General features: G+C 40.1%; 1 protein-coding gene across 2 annotated transcripts in view; it reads right to left on the bottom strand.

Moving 5' to 3' along the window:
• The window catches only part of PLCB1 (phospholipase C beta 1), a 2,228,480-nt gene that overhangs the window by 2,125,534 nt on the left and 77,542 nt on the right, over window positions 1-25,404 (bottom strand). For both annotated transcript variants that reach the window (XM_078649524.1, XM_078649525.1), the window contains exon 2: window positions 11,662-11,739. In XM_078649524.1, coding sequence (XP_078505650.1) covers window positions 11,662-11,739 — 78 coding nt within the window. The remainder of the gene's footprint in view (window positions 1-11,661; window positions 11,740-25,404) is intronic.

Genomic DNA, 25,404 nt, shown 5'->3' with positions numbered 1-25,404 from the left:
GTATTGTGATAAAACTAATGTATTGATGTATCGATGTGTTTTAACTGTCAGAACGATGATTTTTTCAAATAAATGACTTTTTTGTATACTAGAGTTGTGAAGATATTAATGTTAAGCACTTAATAAATTGTTTATATAATTTCTGGTTCAGGGAAAAACTTTCCTTGTTGGCTAGCTGAGACTGGAGTTCAATAAATTATGCCTTCCTGTTCTTAGCCCACATATCGCCCACCGTGGGGATCCCGATCATATCCCATTTATCAGACCCTGCATAGGCACTAAGTTGGCCCCGAATGTCCGGTTTGCATAGAGGGGTAGCCTTTGTGACGCGCCCCTGCCACCCCATCCGTCATTGTGCCCCGTGCCACACCTCCACCGTACACGCCGTGAGACCGGTCAGGCGCAATTTCCTGTGGTTTGTATATAGCACTCTGTTGTAGCCACCCTTCCCCATCAACCAATGATCGGTGCGAAAGCTGGGATCATCATGCCGTCCGAACACCCAATGGTTGATAGCCGTGAGCTGTTGAGCCTGATAGTAGAGACGCATATTCGGCAGTCCAATACCCCATCATACCATCCCATAGTAAGCTTGGCCATGGCTATTCGCGGCGGTTTACTATCCCACAATAAATCCCTCACTGCTTCCTTGATCTGCAAAAATAAGTGTTAGGCACCAGAATGGGAGTATTTTGTAAGGCATAAAGAAAACATGCCAGAGCGAACATTTTGAACAAAGACACGTGTCCTAACAGAGTAGCGGTAGGGTCTTCTAATGTGTGACGTCCGTGCGAATCCTCTGTAACTGCCCCATCAGGTTCCGTTAAAAAAATAGTGTGGCATTGGTGGTTATGAAAATCCCTAAGTTACGAAAACCCTGGGACGCCACCGGAATATCATATCCCCGAGGGAGTACATCTGGGACTTAGACCAGTTTATCTAATACCCAGAGTGTGCACCAAAAATAAGAAAAATATGGAGTACACGGCGGAGTGAGCGCGCCGGTGAGACCAAATAAAGCAGAATATCATCCGCATACAGCGATATGTGGTCTTCGAGATCAGCCGTCCATCTAATGCCCCTAATACCTAGGAGTCCCCTGATCCAAACCGCCAGAGGCTCAAGAACCATGGCAAAGTGGAGTGGCAACAACGGGCATCCCTGTCATGTGCCCTGACACAGGGGGAAAGGAACAGAGCGATGGTTGTTTACTGCAACATGAGCCATGGGTTGTGTGTATAACAGTGTGACCCACCCGATAAACTTGGGTCCAACCCCGATGAGGGCAAGAACTGCAAACAAATACTCCCACGCTATTGTGTTAAATTGCCATTTTGGCATCAAGATCAAGTAGCATCGCCTCTTCCTCTAGCGCGTCTACACGGCCCAGTGCACCATGCACTCTACAAAGATTGCGTGCTGTGTTCCATCCTGGCATGAATCCCGACTGATCTGAGTTAATCAAGTCAGTGAGATAGAGAAGCAGACGAGTCGCCAACAATTTAGCCAAAATTTTAGCCTCCACCGTAATCAAGAAAATAGGTCTGTATGAGGCGCACTCCTCAACCGGCTTACCCGATTTATGGATGACCACAATAGTGGCCCCTCGGATATCATCCGGGAGGAAGGAATTTTCATAACTTTCATTATATAGATTGAGCAAGTGGGGTGCCAATTTGAAAGCCATAGGTTTGAATAATTCAATTGGGAGCCCATTCGGGCTCATCGCTTTACCCGCACAAGTGTCCTGAATTGCCTTGTGAATTTCCTCGACCGATAGGTCAGTGTCCAACGCCTGCCTTCCCTGTTCAGAAAGACATGTCACACTGATAGTGGCAAGGAGTTCCACCGCCATCAAAGCTTGTGACTTCTGTGGAACACCATATACTGTTTTATAATGGTTTGCAAACAGCGATGCCCTGTGGGTCCGTAAACAGGTCATTATCAGGTTCCTTTACTGTACCTACCCATCTCACTGATTTTTCTTTGCGTTCCAGCCACGCCAGCAATTTGCTGGTTCGTTCTCTCTGTTCGTATATCCGATGCCGGGTGGCCAGAGCGCGTCTATTGGCGTCCTCTAGGAGTAACTGTCTATAATCTTGTCTTTTAACATTAAGCATGTGTTGAGTGTCGGGGTCTGGGTCCCGGGAAACCCTTGCCTCAAGGCGCAGGATCTCGGTTTCCAACACCAACACCCTCAGCCCTGTGCCCGCAATCACAGAAAGTGCTCTCCCTTTGATCACTGCACTATATGCCCCCTAGAGTGTAATTGCTGACTGAATCGAGCCTATATTCTCCTCAAAATAATAATCAGTGTCTTTCCGCAAGGTGTCTCTAATATGTGGAATCTTTAGTGCCCAGGGCTGAATCACTATAGGACCAGGTTGCGGCGTGCACTGCACACCGAGAACCGTTGACACAAGGGAATGATCTGATACCCCCCACGCCAAACACGCAGAATCAGAGAATTTGTGCTGTGCATGTGTGAACAAATAAGTTTTCGATTTTTGCTAAATTTTTCGCTATAAAATAATAATATCTTTAGAAATTTGAGTATTTGTTTGGTGTGCACTAGTTTGTGTATTTTTTGTGAATTACTGTCTTAATGTTTAAAACTTAAATAGTACAAATTGATTGTGGGTCCCCGGCTTCCAGTATTGACTCAATGGGGGTCCTCAGGAGTCACAAGTTTGGGAACCACTTGTGTACATAATTAATCATCTAAAAATTCTAGAATAACATCGTCCATATAGTAGAGGGTTTCTACGTTTTGGCCTCACCTAAATTAGCTGAAAATATCTAACTTCCTAATCTAAATGTATATGTCCATTTATATATGGAACAAAAATCGTATTCTTTTTTTCAAGGTCAAAAAATACCCTGCATAAACTGTTTGTATTAAAAAACGAATCCTGCACACCCAGCAAAAACACACATTCCTTGATATAAAGTCACCTCCAGGATCGATCTTAAAAGCAAGTTAAACTCGGATGGAATGAATTATTAAGCAGACAAAATCCCCTTTGGTGCCTTTTGCGGGACTTGATTTAATAGTTTAAGAATCAAAATGACACTTAAGGCTCTTGCACAAATATTCAGCCTTTTAAAAAATATGCTTAGTCTTATAATACACTTTGTTCATAAATAAGGAAGCAACAATTCTATAAATAACCCTCTTTTATGAAGCTTCTGAAAGACACTATTTTAAACACAAAGGCAAAGAGACTATCTGGGATAGCATGCACAGACTGCTGGGCTATTAATGTTCTTCTCCATTGTAACCTGCGTTCTTTTTCAGTGCATTCCTAGAAAGAATCTAGTGGAACAGAATTAGCAATTACATGAAAATTTATTTTCAAGGTCCTTAAGTTTCCCGTCTGATCATAAAAATGACATGCCAGGAGTGACTCACAGGCAGGGAACGTGTTTAACCTCAATAAGCTCATAGATGCTACAATTGAGAGGTTGGTGTCGCCCCTGAGGTCAAGGACTCAGAGGATGGCCCTGAGCATTGCACCTCACAGCAGCCAGAGGACACGGAACTGAATAAGTGTACTCTCCTGGGGACAGATCAGGCCCTAAAAGGGAAATATGTGTTAGTTGCCTACTAATTGAAAGAGACCAGGGAAAACTGGAGATGAAATTAGTTCTGGAATTAATCATACATTAGAGTATATGTCAAACCTGCTCTTCCATTAGTCACAATTTTTTTTTTTTTTTAAATAGAATTGCATTAAAATTCATCAGTGCATATGTAGAATCAAAGCTTAAAAACGAATAGTCATTGGGCAATCTTTTGACAAGCAACTTCTCAGCATTGGATCTTATGTGTCGAAATGAGGCCTAAAATGTTCAGACTGTCCTTAATTATTGGATGAATAATATTATCCTAGAAAATTGTGGGCTTCATTTCAACTATTGATACATGTTGCCGGGGAAAGCAAGATAGCCTTCAATTTTCTAACAGACAGGATAGGTTCTACTGGAGATACACATTTTTCATTGTATTCAAATTAAGGCTCGGTCAGACGATTTTCGATAAACCACCACATACACGATGGATTTTTGGCCCACTGGCCACCATGCCTCATTTAAGACATAACTCACCATTTTTATTTTTATTTTTTACTACTATTATGCAGGCAATGACTAGAGCAACATGTCTGCAATGCACTGGATAAAAAGGAGTAAATGCTTTTATTAACGACCAGGCTGCTGCTAGGAAATCTTAAATGAACATGATTAAGCACCCCAAGTTATGCTCCTATTCCCTCTAATACATGGTATTCAAGTACATCCATTATTTTTATTTAGGGCTGTTATGGGCAATAATTTTAATTGGGGCTGCATTAGTAAATATGCCATCTGGCTCTGTAATAGAAAAACATTTTTGTAAAACATATTTATGACAATATATTTATCTCAGCCAAAATATTTAGGAGAAATGGTAATGAAAGGGGTGGAGGGAGACAGACAAATGTATAATGTATTGAAGCCTGAGGCATTGCTAAAAGTAGGTAAAGTTAACCAAAATATCATCCTCAGTCTCCTACTTAACATGTCAAACTTAAGGCAGTGCAAAATGTTTAGCGGGATTATGCTCATTCATTCAACCATTTGGCAGGGAATTAAATTATTAGAGTTGCCAGGAAACCCATTCCCTTTTGTGTATAAACTGTCTTCATCTGGATTGTAGCATGTTTAGATTAAAAGTCCCATTGTGGTAAAACTCAAAGGGATGAACTTCTTAACATGCAGCGTCTTGTAACCTGCAAATTATCGACACACTTTTGTGGTGGATGGTACCAGCAGGTTCATTCAACAGACTTTCTATGATGGCTGAACTTTGACTGACAGGGTCTCCTCAAGCATTATAAAAAGACAAAATGGTGCCTGACACACGGATGAGATCGATGGTGTGGGGCCTTCTACTAAGCGCAAATAGCTTCTATTCCCTAAGGTGTGGATGACCCACGGTGTGCAGGAGAATTACCCAAAAGAGTATAAGCAGAACCAGAATAGACTTTGGGGAAAGAGGTCTCTAGCACTGGGGGAGTAGGCTTGTGCAAAGAGGTGAAGCGTTGGCCTCTGACCAGACAGGAGTGGAACCACCGATGTGGGAGTGGTTGAGAGAACAGCCCAATTAGACAGGAAGCAGTGACAGCAGAGAGATAGGCCAATAGACAAGCACAGGACTTTTTCACTCCGCGTAGTAAAAGAATAGATGCTGCTGGTTGCCAGGAGGTTTAGATATTGGTGACAGATGTCCTTGCAAGAGGTTTGCATGAAAAGATAGCATCCTATGACTAGACTAGAGTTGTAGATTATGGGATGTAAGCAAAGAACATGGAAACCAGAAAAAATGAAGAGGATGGAGATTGCAGCTGACTGAGTGCACCTGGTTCTCAATGGCACTGGGAGTTGCAGATGTGCTGCTATCAGTAGAAAATAAATGTGAGGTGACAAGAAATGTGACATGTTCTTTTTGGACCAATGCAACTCACTAGGACATTAAGCCGAAAGTGTTTAGATTGTCTCCCAGAGACTTTATGCCCTTGGGATTCCTATAAAATCTAAAAAAAAAAGGGGTTCATCCATTAGTATACATGAGCGAGACCATGTCCAGTTCCCCTTTCCATGTTAGGCATCATATGGGCACCCAGGTCTCAGGTTAGTTTCCTGGCAACATTGGCCTGGATGCGGGAGTAAAGCTGCAACCGTATCCAAAACGCTTTCTCACTAGTTTTTCTTTTCTTTTAGATTTTTGACCTATAGTGATAACCGCGCTAACTCAGCAAACCTGACATGTGAGAGATTCCACTTAACTTCTCACTTTATACACATGGGCATTGAGGTTACTTAAGGTGACACCTTAACTATCCACACATCATTACCACGACCCACCATGATGAGACCATCACACACCCCCTTTTTACTCTTAATCCATATAGGAGATTTATTGACAGTTTGTTTATGTATGTTTTATTTTTATAGTGTCTTTTCCCTGATGAAGGGCACTACTATTGGCCCGAAATGCATTGGATTTGATTAAAGGACTTTGCTACATGCTGAAAATGATTAAAAAAAGACTGATTATCGAATGCTAAATGTGGAATATATTATTTCTTTGCAAAGTATTCACTGAATAAAAACAACAAATACTTGGAAAAATACAACCGACAACGAATCCTCTGTTCTGTGGGAGGAATGATGGTGTGCACATAAGGATGGAACCAGTGTTCCACTGGTCCCACAGTTGAATCACATTGTTACAGACGCCGTAGGACACTCTACGTCACTTATGCAGCACACACAAATTTGAGAAACTTATTACATTGTCAAAATTAGCTGTGCACCTGCCCTGTCAGTGTCTTCACCCAGGTCTTTAGTCAGGCTTTCCTGCTCCACCTCAAACAATACCTTCTTCCCAAAGGCAATGTTAGCAATCACTGTGCAGGGCCGAATAAGCTCAATATATAAGCTTCAGAAGTCCACATTAATTCCCGTAGACATCCAAAGCTCATAGATTGATTACATTCTATGTCTGTGCAGTCTATATTCTGCAGATCAGGATAATACTAAATTAGCTTGACTATGTTAACACCTGTTCAAATTTATATGTATTTAATGAGGTCAGATGGGGCGACGCTACCTAGGAGAATGTTATATCCTGCAGCCCCCTAAACTCTTTAGCTCACTTGTACTCCAAATATGTGCCCCAAAACACAACCCCCTTCCTTCCTTATCTAACTGATTATGGTAGTGGATTCTCTGTTATTGCTGAAATTCATGCATCTTGTGGGCATTTAGAATTGGTGACCCATTGGCAATTAACTACTTTGGCTTTGGTAGAGGCTGTTATTACCTTGGTGGAATAAACCTGCACAGACATACAGATTAAGCAAAGGGTCGTTTTTTCAACTCAGTGGCGTTACCTTAGCATGAAAAAAAAAATTGCTATATTTGATTTGTGAAGATTTATAAAAATCTTTAGTTCTTCCTTGAAAGAAATACACACTGAGGTTCTGGGGCTAAATAGGCACTAGGCCAGGTATGCCCCTTCCTTTTGTAAGTGAAAACTTAATCAGTGTTCAACCCAACAACTGTGACAAATCTGTGACTTATTTTAAGTACCAACTGAGCCAGTCTATGGGGTAAACCCTCGCCTCGTCTTCAAATTTCCTTTGAGTTTAACCTACTAGGATCCCCTGAGCAGCACTTTATGGCTCACCCACTCTCCGCCCGATGGGGAATGAATACTTTCAGGCCAGATACTGAATTTGTCCAAAAGCATTGAGTAAGTGCAGGTATGGAGTGCCCTTCTCTCTTTCTGAAACTTTGGAATATTCTTCCTTTATTCTTTAAATATACTTTTGATCTTTCAAACTTTCAAGGAAGAACTCAAAGATTGGCATTTTTCAGAAACCCTCCCTTTCCTTTGGACTCTTGCAGGTTGCTCTTCATCGTAGCATCAGGTTACCCTCTGGGTTTTTGTCACTGGGTTTAACAAACAATTTTTGAAATAGAGCTAGTTCTAAAATAAGTCAGTATGACTCAGTGAGTAGGTCATTGTTTCCAAAGACCATCGCAAAGTTTATGAAGAATCACATAAACCGCTCACCTCCTCACTAAAGGCTGAATGAACGTTTACAATGTTTTCTGTACAGATGTTTCCGTCTTTATGCAGGTAACATGCATTGATTATTGACGGTTTTGAGTCCCTGGAAAGCAGCCATTTCTGTTCGCCCATCAAGCATTTTCCTAAAACTACCTTAAACAAATGTATTCTAGAGAGCAAGATGTAATGTAATGTAATGTAACACGACACTTTTATAGCGCACTATCACTCCAGGGAGCATCTTGGCGCTTTGGATCAAACTGATGTAAAAAATGACCCGCAACTGGGCTGTCCATGGGCGCCAATACTCATACCAGCGCTTTACATACTGTGTCCGTAAGACTGTAGATCCAGGTCTTAAGAGATTTCCTGAAGCACATTTCAGAAGAGATCTGACGAAGATGAGAGGGTAGTTTATTCCAAGCCCTAAAGCCAATCATTGCCAGGGATTTCCCTCCCTTCGTAGCAAGCCTAAATCTAGGGATAGTCAGTAGGTTAGCCGTGGAGGATCTAAGGTTTCGTGATGGACAGTATGGTGTGCCCTTGTCATTCCTGGCTGTGCAACGCCAAATGGTGAGACTGGAAGCCTTCCTATGGAGTTCTGCTGTTACAACTTTAATATTGTGCAGCTCCTCTTAGCCTATGTTAAGCTTCACTGCCTCACAGCAAAACTAGTTGAGAATGGACTTATGATTTTGGACTTGTTGGTGCTTACAAATACAGCAGCGCCACAGACTCATTTATAAGTTAGCAATGCAAACAATTATTGTCTATGTAGTTACTTTTGTTCATAGTTAGTTGTAATTGTGGTTCTGCATTTTTGTAAAGCATTGAAGCTCCAATTTATTTGGTGAATTTTTATCAGGTATAGGAATTATAGCAAATTATCATTCAGCGTCTCACAGCACTTGCAGCGATCATTACAAACTTAATCAACATATTTAGCTCCAGTGAAGTGATCGTTTAAACCCTCAAAGGAGCAAGCATTATATTTATCCTAAACAAATTCACAGCTGACCCTCGTAGCTAACGACAGACCACCTCTGCTCTATCATGTCCTGCAAAGGCACTGCTACAAGTCATCACCATGCAAGTGTTTTCATATTTGGAATCTATTAGCTTCTGTGTGCTTCCAGTAAGGGGCTGGACATTTTCGAGACACAAATCCTTTCCATTAAAAAATCAGGGCAACTCTGTCCCATAAACGGGATAACAACTGTGCCTTGATCCTATAGGACCGTCCTTTGATACCATTAAACATTAGTGCACTTTGAAAGATGGCTACACTGGCAGGCATCATTGGAACTGATCTGTCATGGTTTGGTTAATTCCTGCAAAGCCGCACCCATCAACTGCTCTCCAGAGGAGCCAACATATTGTAGTGTGCCTCATGCCTTTGTCTTGCGGACACACAATGTTCAACACTTACATAGCTCCCCGTCATCTTAGACAGCCATAACATTGGCTACCACATGTATGTCAGCAATACACATTTCCACCTCATGCTTGAAAGCAACCTTCAGAAGTCGTCCCATTTCGTTTCACTGGTTCATCACTTGATGTAGAATAATTTGCCCTTTCTTAATGATGGGGAAACTGAAATTCTGTTCATTGACTCTGTCACTACAATCCCCTTCTCTATACCTTGATCAGAGGACCTGGGCACTCTTCCAACCAAGAAGTTAAAATATATAACCTGGGAGTGCTCTTTGATAATGAACAATTCTCGCCCCAAATGCAGCATTTTATCAGTAACATCTGCTTAAAGGCGGTCTGCCTTTTCTTTACAGCTCCCATAAAATGTCGCTAGTCCTTACTTTTTCCATGTCTTTACTGAGTTATACCACAAGCGTAAATGCTTGTCTTCCTATGAATTCACTCTTAAAACTCAAAAGAATGTAGATCTATACACCTCGCTTATTGTTTACTTTGAAATAACATGATCATATAACAGCAGCACTGAATTTCCTCCAATGATTCACAGGAAAATACTAACCCACTTGGGGCAGGTTTATCAAAAATGTATCTCAGAGCAAGTCAAGCACTTTAACTTTCTAGGGCAAACTTTATGCACAAGAAAGTTGACAATAAACTAGCGGAAATAGTGCTTTGGCTGCTTCCTGTCATTTTTCGTCCACAGTATGTTCCATGGATGGTACTTAGGCATTCCAATGCTATTAGCCAAGGTTTGTTAAGCTGGAGCTCCTTGGGATAGACGCAAAGTCGAAGATATGTTTTTATTTCTCTAAACATTTTACTCAGCGCATGTGTGCTGCACTGTACAGCACATACCCAAGAAGTGAAATGTTAAATAAATTGTCTAACCATAGAATATTGTATTGGAAGACTGCCCTTCCAGTAAAAAAACCTATGCTAGATACCACACACCTTTAAACTATACACTGTGGTGCAAACGTGTGTGTGCGTAGAACTAGGCAGCCCTTTGTTGTGCGTCAGCGCAGGGGGCAGAGAACAAAAGCAGGCCAGATTCTGGCTGTTCTCTCCCCCTGCTGCAACTGAGTGGAGCAACTTGTTTTATTTTTAATAAAACCTACCCCTCCGTCTCATCCAAAGGATGCTTCATTGCCTGCCACCGAACTAGCTTGATAAAGTGTTTGTCCCATTCATGTCAATCAGAAGCCTGCAACCTGCCAATCAGTATCAAGTGACATCTTATCACACTGAATTCAATAAATGTTGAAGTGGGTCCTTCAATGTACAGGATGTCCACCTGCAGAATTGTCTACCATTACAACTCAGACTGGAAAATTACCATCTAAGAATCAAAAGACCATGCAAGACTTGTCTTTCTAGAGTCTAATTCTTTCATTCATACCTGTCATACACCTACAACCTGTCAAGTGATCAACAAGCAACGCTTCTCAGGACTCGTTTTGGTTTTAAGGATTTTGTCACTGGTTCAGGTCATAGTGGATGAATGTATATTTGTAGATTTCATTCTTGCTATATAGCTACCAGGTTTATCTACATCCTGGATTATTGTATGTGCTGTTATAGGACAAACAACACTACTCTCCTTTAACTACCCATATCCCAAAGCGTTCTGATGCCTCCGTATGGATGAGTTTGGGCTTTCATAAACATGAAAATGCAATGATCAGGTTCTTCTTGTTGTTTTCACTCTTACATTGTACTTTTTCCAAAGGAGACTGTGACTTTCAAAACACTTTAATCAGAGAAGGCTTTTGGCTTTTTAATGCAGTCATCAATGCTAGACAATAGTACTAGAAACAATGCTCCCATTGATATATAGAGTAAATCGTGGCATAATTCATGGACAACAAATTCTTGAAGCTCTGGTTAAGATGTAAATTCAGGGCAGAAGAATACAAACAGTGTCACTGCCTGCGTGAGCCCCAAGCATTCTAGCAGCAAAGAAGGCTACACCGTACTATGCACTGAACGAGTTTCCAGACACCTTGCTATTCTACAAATCCGCTGAGAGAAGAGGAAACTGCAACACACAACTACAATTAAGAGGATTTCAATTGCTGGAAAATCTTAGGCATCCTTCATGAAGCTGAGCAATGTGAACATATAATAAGACTTTGGAATAGGCAGTGCACGTGTATGTTCTTTCTGTAGACACTTTGAAAGCTGCAGTTCACTTCTTCTTTCCAGTAAAGAAGTTAAAACACGTAGACAGCCTGCATTAGAAGTTAGTCATCTTCCATTCTCATTACGAGATTGGCACACCAACACATTTTTCAGATGTTCCCTTCGCTATCCTGATGGCACATGCCATTCCCAGCCAGGCTGGTTACCTCATGGAAATCTTCACATTTTGGAACAACTGTGTTAAGGCAGAAACCTCTTCCTTACAAAAAATGCCACACTTGGTAAACAATGCCCGCTGACTCTACATGAGAATGAACCACAAGTACTTCCATTCCCTATTGAATTATGTTCAGTTATTGTAAGAAAAGAGATGTGAATGTAAAGAAAGCAGCCATTAAAGAGATAGTTGTTGTGCAATAAACACAGTACATTGGAGTTCACAAAAGAACTTGTTTGGCCCTTACCTTATTCTGATCTGTCCAGTACAAGAAAAATCCCTGGGGATCCATTTTGAAAATAATTGGAGACACCACAGTAGAGTCCTGTAAAAAAAACATAGATATGTTTATCAGTCTGTCCCCAGAGATCTGTATACATAATATGTAGCTATTTGTGATTCATTCATTTTCAGTACTCTCTACTAGATTAGACTTTAAAGTCTGCCGCTTTACAAAATCTCGCACCACACAGTGCGGGGATGTACGTGGGCCCGATTAAAACCGTTTATTGTCCAGCTTCAATAGTATTACACAGAAGCACCAACTGCCAAACAATTTCATGTCACTTGAAGGATTGGGACCACATCAGCAACTAAAGATGGATAACCTAGATCTACAGAAAATGAAAGTGATCTATTTTAGTGTACTATACTAATTATGATTGTAAGATGCTATAATCTGACTCCCTGTGTTACTCTAAATTGTAAAAGGTTTTAATTGAGACTTAGGTACTCTGTAAGATGCGGTATTGTGTCTCACTGGGTTACTTTAAACTGTAAGGGTTCTTACCTGAGATTGATGTACCCTTTTCCCATTCTTCTATAACTACTTTTTTTCTATTTCTCAGTGATCTGCTATGGCATGTATTCATAAAGCGACGCAACAGGTGATTTACATTGTTTATATTGATCCTTGAAGTTATTCGTTTTCATTGAATTAGTCCATCCTGAGTCTTGAATGACCAAACTTCTGACTACATCCTTACAAAATGTACCGAACTGAGAGAGGATACTGGGTACTAGTTTTCAGATGGAAAGTTGGATCTCCAAAGTACTCAATTCTACTAACCTGTATCCCAAATCTCAATCTAATTTGAATGTAAAGTGACCTATGATATGGCTCAATGGTTAGAGCGGCAGACCCTGATGCAGAGGTCTAGCCTGGGACCAATGTTCAATTCCCCACCTCGGCGTGTCTTGAGCTCAAAAAAATTCCACGGACCTGATAATTCTCGCCTTGGTGCCTATTCCAATCATTGAGTCCCACTCTGCAACTCTTGGCAATAGCTTCCTTAATCTCCACAACGGCCCCCACAATGCTAAGGATGCCTGGCCTCCACCTTGGGGGTGCCCAGGAGTGGACACCTCACAGGGAAAGCCAGGATGGGTTCCACAGCGGTATTCGTACAAGCGCCTTGAGACACTTGCGGGTGAGTAGTGCGCTATACAAGTATCAATTTACATTTACATTTACCCTTTAAATTTTGCCAACACCAAACACTCCCACCCATCCACAAACTCAGTGGTAATGCTCCCCATTTAGCTTTTGTCTAATAGCGAAACACACTTGTCCTTAACTACATTTCTGTTGTAATAACTCATCATGGCAACACTTTCTTCATTCTAAAAAGACTGTAGTGGAATGTGTTGTCATATAAAAGCATATATGTATTAAAAAACATACTATAATAACAATTATAATTTTGATAATTATAATGGTAAATGTCAATTTAGAATTTTTATAAAAATGCATATTGTATAAGCTTTGTTAATAAAGTAAACTCCAAATATTCTATGTGTCCCTTGACTTCAGATTGGATCAGAAAATGGCATTGCAGTGCATCCTACTAAAGGTGTTCAGTTTACACTTTCACCAATAGTATACTAAGGCTTATACAATCTATCAACTTGTGTAATAAGAAACACTCAGACACATATTGAACATCAAATAAATACATAAATATAAATACAATTTGCTAAATGAAGGATCTAATTTTATCCACAATGCACTCATGCGAGGGCAAGATAATTAAAAGGTGCATTCAATATGGTATTGAACAGAACGTGAAAAAAATATACATCATCCCCACAAGGTGAGAAAATGATCATCTTGGCACACAAACCCTACCAATTAATATAATACGTTTTATAAAATTAAAATGAAGAGGTCCTGACCTGGAGAGGATTGGACTCTTGTTTAAAAATATTTCTTAATGTGCTGGATAATGGCAGCAGCATAGAGATGGGGGTGGTGGAGAGATGCAAAAGGATATCCTAGAGGACAGACTGAGAGTGACAGAGCGGCTTGGAAAGTGGATTGCTTCAATTATTTAGAAAGCTATGGGAAGGGTAGTGGGCTCTGACAGTGCATCCACACATATAACTAATCATCTTTGATAGCAGATGGAATCAATGAAAGCGTCAATGGGATATTCTACCCATTGAAAGAGATTGTATGAAGCAGAATGTCAAAATATTTGCCTATGTATTTATATATAAGGCAATTTCAAAAATCACATACATTATTTGATTTTCACACTTTTTATTCAGTTAGTTCATTAGTTAGTTAGTTGGTTAAGGAGTTTTTAACTGTTTAGGTCAACTTTATTTAGTTTCTCTCTGCAAATATCATAATATAATGTCAAAGGATTCAGTTAATCTGATTGGAGTTGAAGACCTTCAAAGTCATAATTAGGGAGGAAGAATGCGAAAGATCCAGATACGGCCATAGCACAGATAACAATCAACTACAATCACTCTAAATATTTACAACATGATTACCATAATCACTAAAGCAGCATAAAGCTACGCATGTCTCCAGGGATTCTCAATGTTCAGCTAAATCTAAGCAAGAACTTTTTAATCTGTGATCCAGCACCTATGTAACAACCACGTTTCATTCCAAGCCATGTATTATTACCTATAAGATAAAAAAAACCTGCATCAATGCAAAGTTCAAATCCCCCCACCACATCTTAAGAAGACATTCCAAATGGCAGCAGCTCATTTTGATCTTCCCACCACTGAAGACCTCTATAACACAATAGGAAGGTGATAATAAGTAACATGAAAATCATATCATGTGATATTAGTCACAGCACAACATTATGTTGTAGTAAAAAACATTTTCAACTACAGAACCCTACCTGCAATGTGTACAATCTCAAACAGCTGGATTGTGTCAGGCTTCCTCCAAGATGCAGTAAAGAAGTATAATAAGGGAGTCCAATAAAAGCAAATCATCAATTAATTTTGTAGGAAATATCATAAATCAAGTGGTAATTACTCGGGCTGCGCGTAGTTTGCGAAGTAGCTCTACGCGTAGCTACGCGAAGTGCACTTCGCACTACACAAACTACGCGTAGCACTACGCGAGATGCGTACTACCCTGTTCGCACTGTGCAAGATGCCGTTTTCAATGATTGCACAGTGCGGACAAGCATCCGTCACTGTGGAATCATTGAAAACGGCATATTGCACAGTGCGAGCTGTAGTTTTCTTCCGAGTGGCAGCTTTCTCAACGCGGACTGGTAGTTTCTCATCGCAAGCGGTTGTGAGCATACGCGACCACTCGCAATGAGAAACCAGACCTCCCCGCGTTGGGAATCTGACAGGGAGGTTTATTTTCCACGCTCGCGATCGGTAACTTGATGTAGCTGATCGCAAACGAGGAAATAGTCTTGCCAGGATGTCATTTTGCTTGCTCGCGGTCACCAACTTGACGTTGAGGACTGGGAGCAAGCAAAAAATGACCGCTGCACTACGCTACGCTACGTGTGTTCACACTGTGCTACGTGCAGTTTGCGTAGTGCGAATTTGTGCAAACTACGCGAGCGTAGCATAGTACTTTGCCCAGGCCTAGTAATTACACATCTTCTGTATTTTATTTATGGAAATAGGCAATATTTGCCAATGTGTCTTTGGCCTCCTGCACAGTTCACAGCCAAGGCCTTGGCTCTTATATCAGATAGTTTGCTGAAAATTAAAGATAATGGAGTATAGTAGCCATAATGCTCCTTTTTGATGTTTCAGAGACAATACAATGCAGATAAACACACTAATGGGCAGACTGGGACTGGTGGCCACTGTTCTCAAATGTCTTGTCATTCCATTAAGCTCATAGTCTCAAGTACTTGCTCAGTGCTCTCCGCATTATTTTTCAGTGCTTGCTCTTCTTCCCTGATGGAGCTCCTATATTCTGTCAATCAAATATAAATGCAATGTACAGAAAATACCCATATTCTTATATAATAGAGAATATATATAACATTACACTCTCGCACTAGGCTTTCAAAAATACAACACCGATGTTACCTAACTCGTCATATCTGAAAGATGGAGTGCCTTCTAACATGGAAAAGTACCAAAGTCTATCAATAATGTATGAACAGCTTCATACATTTCTCCCACTCCTCAAAAAACATCTCAAATTCATGTGGTCATCTTCCTAAATATCACATTAATTTTGCTGGCCAGAGACACAAAATCATGGATCATGCATGAGACTCATACATCTTCCACCTCAGGTAAAAGCACTTTCATATACAAAGATAGTCACCCCCAAAATTGAGTGAAAATCCCCAGGTGTACGCCTACTAAAATTCATAAAGAAATTAAAAAGGCCTTCAGCACTTTTTATCTGCACTAAACATAGGAGCAAATCTGATCAAAGAACTCTGGAAATGGGATCGTATTCCTGACACACTATGCCAACTCCACTAGCTGGCAGTCCGATTGAGTTGCACCTTAAAAATAAATGTGATTGACGAACTAATAGTATATGTATGAAATGGCCTGCCTTTTTGACAGAATCGCCTTCTACCATTGGGTAAGCACGAACCTTCAGAATCCTCTCATTTCCCATCATTCCCATCATACTACTTTTTTAAATCATGGCAAAGCAAAGGTATAATCTTTAAATGGTCTATCACAATGGAACATTGTCTCTGCATCCATTTATCATACATAAGACTGACATCCATCCTGAAGTAAATTAAAATTCACTTAATCTAAATACATTTCCTAATCCTTCTTTGTCTGAAGTAAGAATTTAGGCCTAGATTTACAACTATTTTGCATCAGGTATACATGACTTTTTGACGTAGATATGACACAAAATTATTTTGGTACTGATAGAGCAGAGATAACATCAAATGATGTTTATAAAAGAAATGATCATGAAAACTTGTGTGTAAACCACAGAGAACATGTGCAAAGCTTCACATTCTGAAAATTGACATAAATATGAGTTTTAGATACTGCATCGTAAAAGCATGCTGAAGAAAAGATAGTTTTGAGGCATTTTATTCCAAATTCCGAATGTTAGAATAATGAAGGAGAAAAATCTCAAGTTCCGGATTTTTTTGCTACTTGATTTGATTTTCATGAAAAGAATAAGAAATGAATAAAAGAAATGTATTACAGTTTAGTTTGGCCTCCATGTGAAAATGTAATTTTATGTAATAACTTGTGCACCGAAAATGACAGAAGAAAAAAAAGTAGGTGCTACACAACTATATTTAGATATGTTCTCATGAAACTTCTTTAGCCTGCATTTCACATATGTATGAGTCGAAAAACAGATAAACGACACAGATTTATACACATTTTCTTATATGATTGTTGACACTACAAAATAAAATGAGGAGTACATTATACTGAAATGTATTAATTATGATCAGAATAAGATGTTTACTAATGTATTTCTGTCATATATTGAATTCACATACTAGTTTCCTATTAATGTAAAACTCACAATTTATAATGATCTTGTCGTATATTAGCTCAAATTTCATGTAGGCCTCATTTCCCTTTCCAGTGAAGTCATAGACTGAACATTTCCAAAGCATATGAGAACTTCTTCCAATATTGCAAGTTGTATTTAAATGATAACTGTTTCTTTTGACATCTCCTGGACGGAATAGGGCACTTCCAACAATTTTTGTTACACTCTGGAACAGCCACTTGGGAAATAGTCCTTTTGAACCCTTATGCATTTTTAAAGCCCTATTGTTCAATATGTCTTATGCTTACATGACCTAAGGAACTTTTTCATTGATTCACCTAATTCTTTCGGATTTGTATCTTCTTTTTGCCACATCACCCTACTGTGGATAAACCAATGAACTGAATGGCATGACAGAATGAGGTGATGTCAGGGGTGTCACCCCAGAAACTGTTCCAGTATAATTGCTAATTTTTGGAAGAACATGAGAGCCTCTTTGGGCTATTGTGGTACTGGTTTCTGACACTTTGGGAACTTGGACACATTACTGCTGATGGTGTCCAGATTGAACCTTTTAGGTCATGTTGCTGTCACTCTTGTTTTTAAAGCCACAAACTGAGCCAGTTCACTAGCTTGATGAACTAGACTGGCTACTTGGAACCTTGCTAAACTCTCATGAGTGTCTTTACTTAGGCTCTTCCTGGCTACCTATCCCTATCAATACATATAATGTATGTGATCAGAATCTACCTCGGCAGAGGAAGATTTCCCCATTCACCCATCATATTCTCCCCGAACCTCAGAGGCTTGGTATATTTAATTAAATCCTTCACTAATTAATTATTAGATCTGTATGCCACTTTATTGAATTCTTTACCTTTTAGATTAAGTAACTAAACTTTAACACTTAATCTGATTCTGCTATTCTGTCTCATCATTCCTTGAGAGTGAACATGTATTGGATTATCAATCTACTGGGGAAAATTAATCTATGAGTTGTTGAAATTGGGTTTAGATTATCCTATTCCTGGTCCTCATTGGGTAACTGTCTATTACCTGAATATCCAACCCCTTTCAGCACAGAGCAAGAGCCATCGGAGGACCAATTGAATAAATGAGTAGTGTAGGATGAAAGTAAATACCCAGTTAATGCTACAGTAGTAGTTACAAAGCAACATAACTGTCAATTTGTGTTGGTTTGAAAAAACAGTAACACAACCCAGTGCATTTCGCTGCATTGCATTACTTTGTGTCAGGGAGGCATTCTGTCGGTCGTGCATGGGCTTTTCCGTGCATCCACTCATGGATTTTGACACAAACCTATTTTTACAAAGAGGTTTAGTCATGGGTATGCGAGGAGAAACATCTTCTTTCCCCTTGTTATTTCCTGATGGCAAGTGTGCTGCAGAAGAGGAAAAAACCTCCAAGGAGTTCTTTCCTGCACAAAAAATATCCTGGGTAGGGGGAGGTGGAGGGTATGAGACTAGGTCGCCCTCCGTACGTATACAAAAACCAAAGGCATTGGGTTTCTGAGACGTAGATCAAGAGTGTGGCTCTTGATCAGTGTGAAGAGGAAGAACCTGGAAGGAAGAAAGAAAAATGTATTTCTTGAGTCCCCTCACTCACCAGGGTTTCCCCACGGTGACATGCTTCATCATTGGGGCCATCCCAGTTCTCTAAGAACTGGGGCGTGCTACGACTTGCGGAATTACGTAGGAGCACTATTAGAGGAAGACTATGTGTGGTGTAGTGCATGGTGGAGAGGTTAGAAAGTGATTTAAAATTCCTTGCTGGTGGGCCTAAACAACTCTCTCCATTTTTACCATTACAGATATACAACGTGAATTAGCGATCGTGTGTATTAACTAAGCATGCTTTATTAGTAGCAGCGTTCACTGTATTTTCCAATTGTTTCATTTTAATTTCCTATTAAGGTTCACTAGGTGTGGCAAACACAGGGCTGGTCCCTGTGTGGTCCTGAGCCTGAGGAAGAGCTAGGGGAAGCTCGAAACATGTTGATGATACACTGAATTCCGACTCATCACAGTAAGGTTTCCCAGTGCAACCCCCCTTTTAGACATACCAACCTAGGAGCAAGAATAAAGTTGTTTACGCCCACTAGCATGGTATTTGTAATCGCTTTCTAACCACTCCACCACGCACAGCACCACACATAGTCATCCACTAATAGTGCTCCTACATAATTCCGCAAGTCGTAGTACGCCCCAGTTCGTAGAGAACTGGGATGGCCCCAATGATGAAGCATGTCACAGTGGGGAAACCCTGGTGAGTGAGGGGACTCAAGAATGATTTTTTCTTCCTTCCAGGACCTTGCTGATCACACTGATCAAGAGCCACACTGTTGAACTAGGTCTCAGAACCCAATGCCTTGGGTTTTCTTTATTTGTATTAAAAAAATATCCTGATCATAACACAGGCAACCTTATACTGTGACAAAGCGTGGCCGCTCTTGGAGAGAATAAAACTGCACCATTTTGTTTAAGATATGGTACAGTGCTGCACCCTGAAGATGACGCAGAGGAGTAACTTTGATTTCTGAGATACCTTGCACCACTTCTTTGATAATGTGTCCCTCTCTATTCTGCATCTTCAGCATTGAATGGAATGGCAAAATAATAGCAGACTGATTCACCCTTTGTAAATAAATTGAAATCCACTCAGATATCAAAAAGAAAAATAAAGGAGCGGATCGAGGAGTCCGGGAATCGATTCCTTTTTAAGGGTGAACACCAAATATAACACCATCTAACTCTGTTATGTAACTTTCTGTAGAATACTGAATAGAGTTTAAAGATACAGTCAAATTATTTGATTCTTGAAATGCTGTGTCCAATTCAGCATATATGCATTGTTCATAAGAGGAGCTCATTAAAAAAGATAATCAATATGATAGTTCAAAATTTAAATCAATTTCCCCAAAAAACTAGCCCAGTTTAAATTGTTTAGCAATTTCCAACACAACAACCAACATGTGTCTTACAGTTGACTATTGCAAAGTTTCATAACATGTTTCACACCAATTGCATTGATTGTGGTAGATTATTTTAAAATTTCAATAAAATCTTTATTTTATGTTTTCATTGATGGTATCAAGATGCCTAAGATTAGGTTCTATAATTTAGGTCTTTGGTGCTCACAGACTGAGAGAGCATGATTAGTAAATCTCTAATCGCTCTATAACAGATTGTAAACTCCTATTTTATCGACTCAGATATACTCAAGTATACTGCACTTAAACTAAATATTGTTGCCTTTTCATTCCACAGGATATCTTTCATACCTATACAGATAACACATATTTCACTGCAAATCTCAGAACTATTTATTTTTCACTTAAAAAGGCTTCTCCTTTAATGCACAGCAATCCCACCATTGAGGCACTCTAACTACATTATCATCAACACTCATAAAACCATTTTCTAAGAATAAATATCGTACAAGTCTGTTGTGTCATTCTTTAGGAGAAGTTAGCCTTTGTCCAAAAACATTCTCTACATAGAAACCTGCTGGCAGCATTACAAAGAGTGGCAGGTGAATAATTATTTGTCATGATGTAGTGCAAAATGTATTCACCAGAAATATAAATATTCATCCATTTCTTTAAAGCAAAAGGTCTCATACAATGAAATGTCAAACACTAATATGTATTCAGTACAATAACAAGGCAAAGCCCGCTGAACCAAATATCATCCCTTTAACTCCCGCCGTAAGAGCCAGATTCAGAGGAGGGGAAAGTAGGTAGAAAAAGGAATGTATGAATCTACAAGGACGCTGAAATGCATCAGACAATCATGTTTAGATTACATAAAAAATAGACATTGGTTGGAATGGACTGCTATCCCTCCAAGTAAAGAAGTCAAATGGGACACTTTGCTTTCAGAGATTATCATATCTGATGTGGTGCCATCTTGGAAGGTCTAGGGTGTTGCTTGTCATCGTTGGAGACAGAAAATAATTGGTAAGTATCCAAAGATCTTCTAAATTGCAATTTGAAAAACATGGAACTATTTAGTTACTGTTTATAGGTTGACCATCATGCTTATGTCTATTAGGTGGCAATGGATTTCATCTGGGTATTGCATCTTTATGCAGAGCTTCACATTTAAACAAGTGTGACACCAAATGGAAGATCTGTTTAGGACTCTCTTATGAACATTTTCGTTTTCTTGCAAATGAGGACACTGGTATTTTTCACCACAAATCATTGAATTCATAAAAGGTTTGGAATACTATGTTCATTTACACTGTTATATTTGTTAGCAAATCTACAGCAGGGGTGTAAAGAAGTTATGTAAAACAACATATCTATAGAGGGGTAGCTTATTAGGTAAACATGGCCCTGCTTAAATGGAGATGGACAACATCAGGTTGAATTGCCCCAAAGAGAGAACTCCAGACGAGGACATTTATAGGACAGAGTGTACTGCATAGCCAAATCCTCCTTTCAGTGAAAGCCAAGCCCAGGTGAAATGAGGCAGAACAGACATATTAGTATGGACACCATTGCAAACTGATCTCAATAGGAAAATAGTACCAAATCTGTGCACGGCCTGCTGGGTCACATATAGAGCTCCACATTTGATTCTGCAGACCAGACTGGTAATAAAGTCGGAGCCAGAGTGATGTTGGACAAGGGGATAGGTTGAGGAGTTTCACTGATGAACTTCAACACCTGTTGTAGAAACACCAGTGATTTCTTGGTGAGGATGGAAGTCAAAATAGACACTATTAGATTAGGCAAGGCGGACAGGTGTTACCTAGGTTAGGATCGAGATTAGGTGGGAAATGTATATTTATTTCACAAAGAAAATGGACAGATTATTAAGCAAAATTTGAGATTGCAATGAGTGAGCATCCAATCCTTTGCAGAATCCCAGTATCTGACTCATGCTGTTTTTTAGGCTAACACCAGCAACACTTTTCAAATGAAGTAGAACCTAGATGTCACCCACAGATGTAAACAAAGTTATAGTATTGTAGGGGTTGCAAATATTTTCTTCAAATCAGGTCAAAGGAAGGAAATCTGAGGACCACCGAATTGCAGTGTATGTCAGATTGTTTGTAATAGCAACTCCTTCACTGGTTTTAGATAGTCAAAAAAAATGGTGAACCCAGAAAAGGGACCAACTTGACATTCTATTCAAAGAGAGTTACTGGTCTAGAACTGTGTGGTCAATTGTTACAAAGGCCCAAAATCTTCAGAAGTATAAATGCCCTACTACCTCCATCTGCAGTGGTGGAAGTTAAAACACCTTCATTGATCAAGCCAAGTCAGAAGCCAGACTAATAGTGGTTCAAAATGTTGTTGGACTTGCTGGCAGTCTGGTGTCGACATGCAGTCACTCTTTCGATAGGCGTGCAGTGAAAGCAGACTAAGATTTCTTGCAACTTTTTTGAACAGTGGTATTAACATGCTTCGTTTGACAGAAGAGAATCTAACAAAAGTATTGTTGATTATGGTGAACAAACCAGAGTACATTTCATCATTATAAATTGCTTCCAAGGCTGGGAGGAATGATTGTGTGGTCAAGGTGGCGGAAAATAGAGAAAACAGTTAAATTGTACAAAGTAGATTTAATAAACCCACCCTGGCAATGAAGGATGAAATTATACCATGGTGCAAGTGGGCCTGCATTGCTGGCAGGATTATTTTTGTGCAGGAAGGGACTACTTCCTGTACAAAATCAATCCCCAGAAATATTTTCCTGTGTGGCAGAATGGTTGGATACGTGGGAACACCCAGGCTCCACCTATGGCACGCCTCCCTGGGGCAGAGTAACGCAAGGGAGAGATTTGCACTGCCTTTCATTACTATAGATTTATCAAGCTACTTAGCGCCATGGAAGGTTAACTTGCGTGCCTTGATAAATTTCATTTAGGTTTTCTGTCACTTTTGCATCCCCTTGCATTGCACAAGGTTGATGCAAAACCTTGATAAATATACCCCTGAGTGTCTTGCGAGGGAGCTTGGCTTGAATTCTTCCTGTTGACCACAAACCTCAATGTTTCTAAAAAAACGACCTCATAATTAAACTATTATCCATGTAAAAAATGTTATGCACTCCTCAGAACTTAACCATGCCATCACTAGTCTGATTACCTTTATCCAACACCAGAGTACTAATGTCAACCCGAATTGAAGACTAGTAAATCTCCATAATTTCCCGTTCTAGTGAAACTGAAGTTAATTCTGATACTTTATAAATCTGTTAAATTCAGCCTGCTTAACCAGTCTCCTTTCAATAATTCCATTTTCAGCAGATGTATATCTTCCCTCTGGAAATGTTGATAGACTACCCAGTCATTCAACTCTCTTCAATTATTGACTAATCTCATTCCTTTTTCTTTACATATATACAGAGGAAGCATCAGCACTATTTACAATATATGTGGGTGTAACCCATGAAAACTTGTGCACAATCCTGCTTGTGCAGATAAGTGAGCAGTGCAAGTGACAAGTGAGGTAAGGCAAAACAGCAAAAAAACGGCACAAAGAAAATGTAAAATCATTTAAACGGTTGCAAAACTTTCACGTTCTTATGAGATTGTTATGAATATTCAGAGTCATTTACAAGCTAGAGAACCAAAAACAGACTAGAGAACTTCTTACAATATCTACATGTAACCAACACAACCAACGTCCCCTATGGATCCAAACGTACTAACTCCCCATCCCAGAAATGTAGCGGAGAACCGCACATATCCATCTACAGAAAAGGGAACATTGTAATACACTCCCTTGAACAGAACCTATCAATTTTTGACCGCCACTTCCCCGCTCTCTGTGCCTTCATGTCTTCCGCTCCCAACTCCACCTTTCCTTCCTCCCCCACAGAACTCATCCACGCACTCCCTTCTCTCTTAGCAGAACCTACTACTCCCAGACCCTCTTGCACTGTCTCGACCTCCACCCTCCCTAAATCCCCTCTCATCCCTAGAATGCCTGAAATTATGGTCCTACCTCAAGAATAATTTCTTCCTCCTTCATGCTCTACTTCCCCAACTCAGTTAGATCAAACGACCACACCAGAATCGTCTTAGTCCTCGAACCACAGCAGGCTAGATACCACCATAGCCCAAACTCTAGCTTTCAGTGACAAACCAGTCTATCCCACTCCATACCACATATCTAACTTCTGAGTGAAGAACACACTCCAAATCCCTCAGTCAGAGCTAGAGGCACTAGAAAGCTCCCAAATTCTACCTCAACCCGACCCCACTTCTGCTGATGACCTCACCTCTCACCACAACACAAAAATGGTAGAACGTCTCAACACTGTCACCCCTCTCCATAGAACTCAAGAAATCAAGAAGTATCCCTTCCAGATCCTGGTTTAACTAAGTGCTTAACAAAGAGAGACTGGCTGAAAGAACCTGAAGACAACAACCCTCGCTGACCCATCTCTCTCTCCTCTGCGCAGAATGCCTAAAATACAAAAAACACATTATCAGAGAAAAATCCTTCTTCTTTTGAGCCAAACTTAACAACCCCAGAAACACATAAAGACCTTTTCAACATCATCAAATAGCAAACCTCCTCTTCCCCATAACATTCAGTTACTGACTCACCCAAGCACTGTGAAAGGTTTGCCAGCTTCTTCTCTAAAAAATAACAAATATCGAACCTTCACTGGACTAGTCCACCTCACCCATACCAAAGATGCTCCTCTAACAAAGATGGTCCAACCAGTGCCACCACTCCAAACAATAGTGCCCCCCCCCCCCAAACTCACCTCCTCATGGAGAAAGAATACCAACGGCAAACTCATGCAACTGAAAAGCAATGCAACCAGGAAAAATATCTCAGAAGAAGAAGTCTTCAAAATACTTGCTACCATGACGTTGACATTGCACCCATGTGACCCCCTTCCCTCCACACTTGTCTAAAATCTCCCCTACATGGACCAAAATCTATAACTCACTCCTATTTATCCAGTAGCTCCATGCCAACCTCTCTCAAACTCTACTAAGTCACCCCCATCGTCAAAAAGCCAGACGCAGACTTGGATGACCTAAACAATTACAGACCTATAACTAACCTCCCACTCCTTGCTAAAACGATTTGAAAAATGTGTGCTCTCAAAACTCAGCAACCACATTGAGAATTACAACCTGCATGATACCTTCCAATCTTGTTCAGAAAAGGCTTCATTACAGAGACTGTAATCCTGAACATCACTGATGAATTACGCATATCTCTTGACAAAGGGCAGGCCTGCCTTCTAATCCTCCTGGACTTCTCAA

The sequence above is a fragment of the Lissotriton helveticus genome, chromosome 6, assembly GCF_964261635.1.
Source record: "Lissotriton helveticus chromosome 6, aLisHel1.1, whole genome shotgun sequence".
Lineage (NCBI taxonomy): Eukaryota > Metazoa > Chordata > Amphibia > Caudata > Salamandridae > Lissotriton > Lissotriton helveticus.
This window is presented reverse-complemented; position numbering and strand designations above follow the sequence as displayed.